Raw genomic sequence first — 4,261 nt, 5'->3', positions numbered from 1 at the left:
GGAGATCAGGTACTAATATGGCTCCAGGGTTATCAGCGGGAGTTAAGAAATATGGGGATGCGAGGTCATTGATCAATTGTGAAGGAGTGGAGTCAGACATGATGGTTGTTGTTCTGGGCGTTTACAGAAGCTAGAAGAGGCTACAGTGAAAGAAAGGCTCTGATACCATAATAAAGTTTGATGAACAGAGGTATTGATGAAGGAAGGATGTAAAAATTATAATAATCCTCTTCATATATTTTACAATATTTGTGCATACATTTATAGGTGAAACTATATGCTGTACATTGTAAATTAATACTGTGATGGAAATAACCTGTAAATGGAAAACATAGGCATGATTTATGTGATTTCTACTAATCATAGTATTTGCTTGATTGTTGGAGTGCTACGATTGCAGTTGTGACTAGGGGTGTGCGGTAATACCCACTATCACTTATTGAGAATGTTGTATTGGACGAACTTATTTAAATTGATGAACATAATTTTACTTCTTTTTTTTCCCTTTAGTCTCGTTCAATTCATCATGTCAAGCACGTAACGAGATTATTTCAAGTTAGTAAATATTGAAAATTTACCCCACAATTAACCGTGCAGTCAAGATCTTCTTTGTTTCAACTCTAATTTCACCTAAGCAATACATATATGCGCAATATATTTTCAACCTTACAAACCAAAATAAAATAGTACATAAAATCAAATAAAGCCAACGACACACCAAACTTCAATAATTTTTCATGGAATTAAGAATAGTCTGAATCTCTGATTGGTCACGCCTTAGAAGCTTGACCTTGAGCCCATGCTTCATGTACATTGTTAATGCCATCTTTGGCATCACTGGGTGGTTTTCCACCACCACCGCCCTGTAGCGATAAAGGATGGAGGCAGCGGCGAATTTCATCTGGTAATAAGCAAAATCTTTGCCCAAACACAGCCGAGGGCCGCCATTAAACGCCGTAAATTTGTAGGCAGATTCACTCATGAAGTGGCCGTTGTTTAGCCATCTCTCCGGCTTGAATTCTCTACAATCTTTGCCCCAAATTTCCTCCATTCTCCCCATTGCATAGATTGCATACACAACTTTTGTTCCCTTCTTTACCACTGTTCCATCAGGAAATTTATCATCTTCAAGCACCTACAAGACAAAGTATTTTTCAATGTTCTTGTTTCCTGTGCACATAGCTAGATTGAGCGAAAATAGGAGAGGTTACAAGAAAAAACTAGTATTGGTCGATTAAAGTGTTAAGAGATAAATCTCACATTGTTAAATACTGAAATATAGACAAACATATAAAGGTTCAGATTACTCCTTTTAATAAGGACGAACTTTTAAAATGAAACTTCAAGTCTTAATATGGTATCGAAGCATATTAAGATTCTACTAGCAATTCAATCCAATTAAGATTAAAAACGAACAAATAAATATCAAGATTAATTTGTGCAAACAAAGGTCCATGTTTTAAGATGGAACCTCAAGTTTTAAAATAAATTTTTTACTTAACATTTCTTGTTTTTATAATGTAATTTCTTACCTCTTTATGGTCAACTGGTACTGAAGGGTACAGCCTCAGAGCCTCCGAAAGAGCTGCCTGAAGATACTCCATCTTCTTCACCTCTTCTGGTTTCAAAACAAAATCATTCCCCTTTTCTTTGTTATCTTCTCTTTCATTAATTATCCCACAAATTTCAGAAAGAATTTTTTGTTCTACTTCTGGGTTTTGATTCAGCAGCCAGAAAAACCAGCTTAATGCAACTGAAGAAGTGTCTCTTCCAGCAAGAATGAAGTTTACACAAATATCACGTAAAAACTTGTCCGAAAATGGCTGTTCTTGTTCATCTTTGAGTCCCATAAACACTGTTAAAAGATCTGTTCTTTGTTTATTATCAACTGACGATTCCAAGGAAAGTTCTTTCTTTCTTGAACGAATTACTTCTTGAGCAAAATCGTCTACTCCCTCAATTGACTTCATGAGTTTTCTTTCAGTTCCCAGGTTGAAAAATCTCATGGTTTTCCATATCACAGTTGGAATGACGAAGCGCAATATCGTTGCTTCTGTCGCGGACTCGAACGCCCTGGCGAAAGGGATTTCCGGCAGGCCAGGGCGGAGACACCCTGGATCGACGCCAAATGCGATCATGCAAACATTATCAAATGTTAACCTCAAGAGAATATCTTGTAAATCTATGGGGATTGATTGGTTCATTGCATCTTCCAAAACAGGCAGGAGCCGGGCATGGACGAGTTCCAGCAAAGATTCAGTTGTCATTTGCCTGAATTTTGCTGAATGAAATTCTAGACTGGCTGTTTTTCTCTGTGTTTGCCAAATCTTATCATCTGCATTGAATATACCATCACCAAGAAGATCCCGAACAGTGTTGCGAAAATATCCTCCCTTGGGGAAATTTGAGAAATTAGTCTTGAGAAGGTACTCTAGATTTCGAGGATCTGATGTTACAACACAGTAGAGATTCGTAAACCAGGGTCCTCTGAAGGTAAAAGTCCCATTTTGTCGACATAAGACATTGGATACCCACTCGTACATGTCACCTCGAAGGCCAAAAATTAGTGAGGGTAACATACCGACAAAGGGCCAATTCGGAAGGCCTTGACGCTTCCTCTGCCTTAAACTATGTATAATCAAGAAAACAAAAATGGCTAGAAAAATCTCGACCATTTTAATCTCTGGCAAATATATGAGACCTCGGACTAGAAAGTCTCTGAAAGATGAGGAAAACGAAGAAGAAGATGAAGTGAAATTGGTAGTTGTGCTTAGAGTAGTCATGATGTCGGAATGGAGAGGAATCGAGTAGTAGTATTTTATCGAATGGTTATTTAATGTGTAGTGTGTTTCTTGGCATGCATGATCGAATGGTTATTTAATATGTAGTGTGTTTCTTGGCCTGCATGAATTTGTACAGCGGTTTTGATTTGGTGAGCTGAATATACAGATGGGCCACTTTTCCGTAAATAACCTGGCTTTTTTCTCAACAAAAGTGATTTTGGGCTTTTTACTTATTTTTCCGATGTGCTTCGAGGCGAATGCTTTTTTATTTGGTTTGACAACGAGGAAGGGATTTGCTTACGAGTCGATAGCGGGGGGGTTAACCTAAAAGCATCCATTTCTACAGCATTTACACACGCTTTCTTGGGACATACTTTGGTCAGCGACAAAGAATTTTGTGTCTGAATTCTAGGAATTTGTGTCTGAATTCTGGGATTTTAATGAAGGAATTTTTAATTTTTATAAAGTTACATGTTGGTGTTATATAGTTTGCACATAAAGTCACTTTATTTTGACGACAAATGACGATTTTTATTCTGCTTTCTTACCTGAACTTGCAGCTGGTAGGCTATAGGTTGTTTTTCGTGTCACACGGTTAACTTGGATGATACTACGTGTATGTTAAGGTATTTACCTAGGTGTCCATACCCTTTACATAAAGGAGAATCGGAAAAAAGAACCCGAGATTTCCGTTCCAAGGGTAGAGGTGGCAGAGCCTCTGCCCTCGATTTTGACAACGGGCCCCCCAAGTGCAGAAGATCAATGGTCGAGGTGTTTCCACCTCGACCTTGAATTGAAACTCGGGATTTAAACTCGAGCTCTATAGCACGGTTGAAAGAGAATCTGCTTCGAATAAAATATGATTTATCTGAAGTGGATTCTTCTTCATGTGAGGGAGGTAGACACTCGGGTGGATAGCACTCGATGTACAAGTAGCTCTTTTTTTTAAAAAAAAAAATTACAAGCTCATTTTTAATTACATTCTTTAAAAAAATTATTTTCATAATTTTTCTATATTTTTTAACTACACATTCTTCAAAATATCACTTTCATACAAGAGCTTATAATTTCAATCTAGTGTTAATCATAACTATACTTCAATTTTTATTTTTTTTCAATTTGATAACACTATGGCCCTGTTCTAATTTCGTCACTTGAATGGATAGAAATTGATGACTGATAATCCATAAATGATAACTATAATTTATTTCATTGAAATTGCACTTGTTCCACGTTAGAAACTAATGATATGTTTGATTACAAAAATGAAATTAAAAACGAATTTCAGGAAATTAAATTGTTTAGAAATTATTTTTCTGAGAATTGTAAATTATTGTGTTCTATTGGGATAATTTTTTATGTGAAAAATGTTGAAATAAAAGTATTTTTTGATCTCCGTTTGGCTTTATTTTACATGAAAATTGTCAATTAAATGGATAGATTTTACTGGTATTGGAGATAAAATTTGTTTCCATTGT

General features: G+C 36.1%; 1 protein-coding gene across 1 annotated transcript; it reads right to left on the bottom strand.

The window, feature by feature from the left end:
- Positions 1–585: 585 nt before the first annotated feature.
- On the bottom strand, positions 586–2,836 carry LOC111403013 (cytochrome P450 86B1-like). The gene is made up of 2 exons (XM_023031354.1): positions 1,533–2,836; positions 586–1,135 (listed from the first exon to the last, which is right to left on the bottom strand). Exons 1-2 carry the CDS (start codon positions 2,781–2,783, stop codon positions 725–727), a joined length of 1,662 nt encoding a protein of 553 aa, XP_022887122.1. The 5' UTR covers positions 2,784–2,836; the 3' UTR covers positions 586–724.
- Between the last annotated feature and the right edge of the window lie 1,425 nt (positions 2,837–4,261).

The sequence above is a fragment of the Olea europaea genome, chromosome 11 (genome assembly GCF_002742605.1).
Source record: "Olea europaea var. sylvestris chromosome 11, O_europaea_v1, whole genome shotgun sequence".
Lineage (NCBI taxonomy): Eukaryota > Viridiplantae > Streptophyta > Magnoliopsida > Lamiales > Oleaceae > Olea > Olea europaea.
The sequence above is the reverse complement of the archived record's forward strand: the minus strand, read 5'-3'. Positions and strand labels throughout refer to the sequence as shown.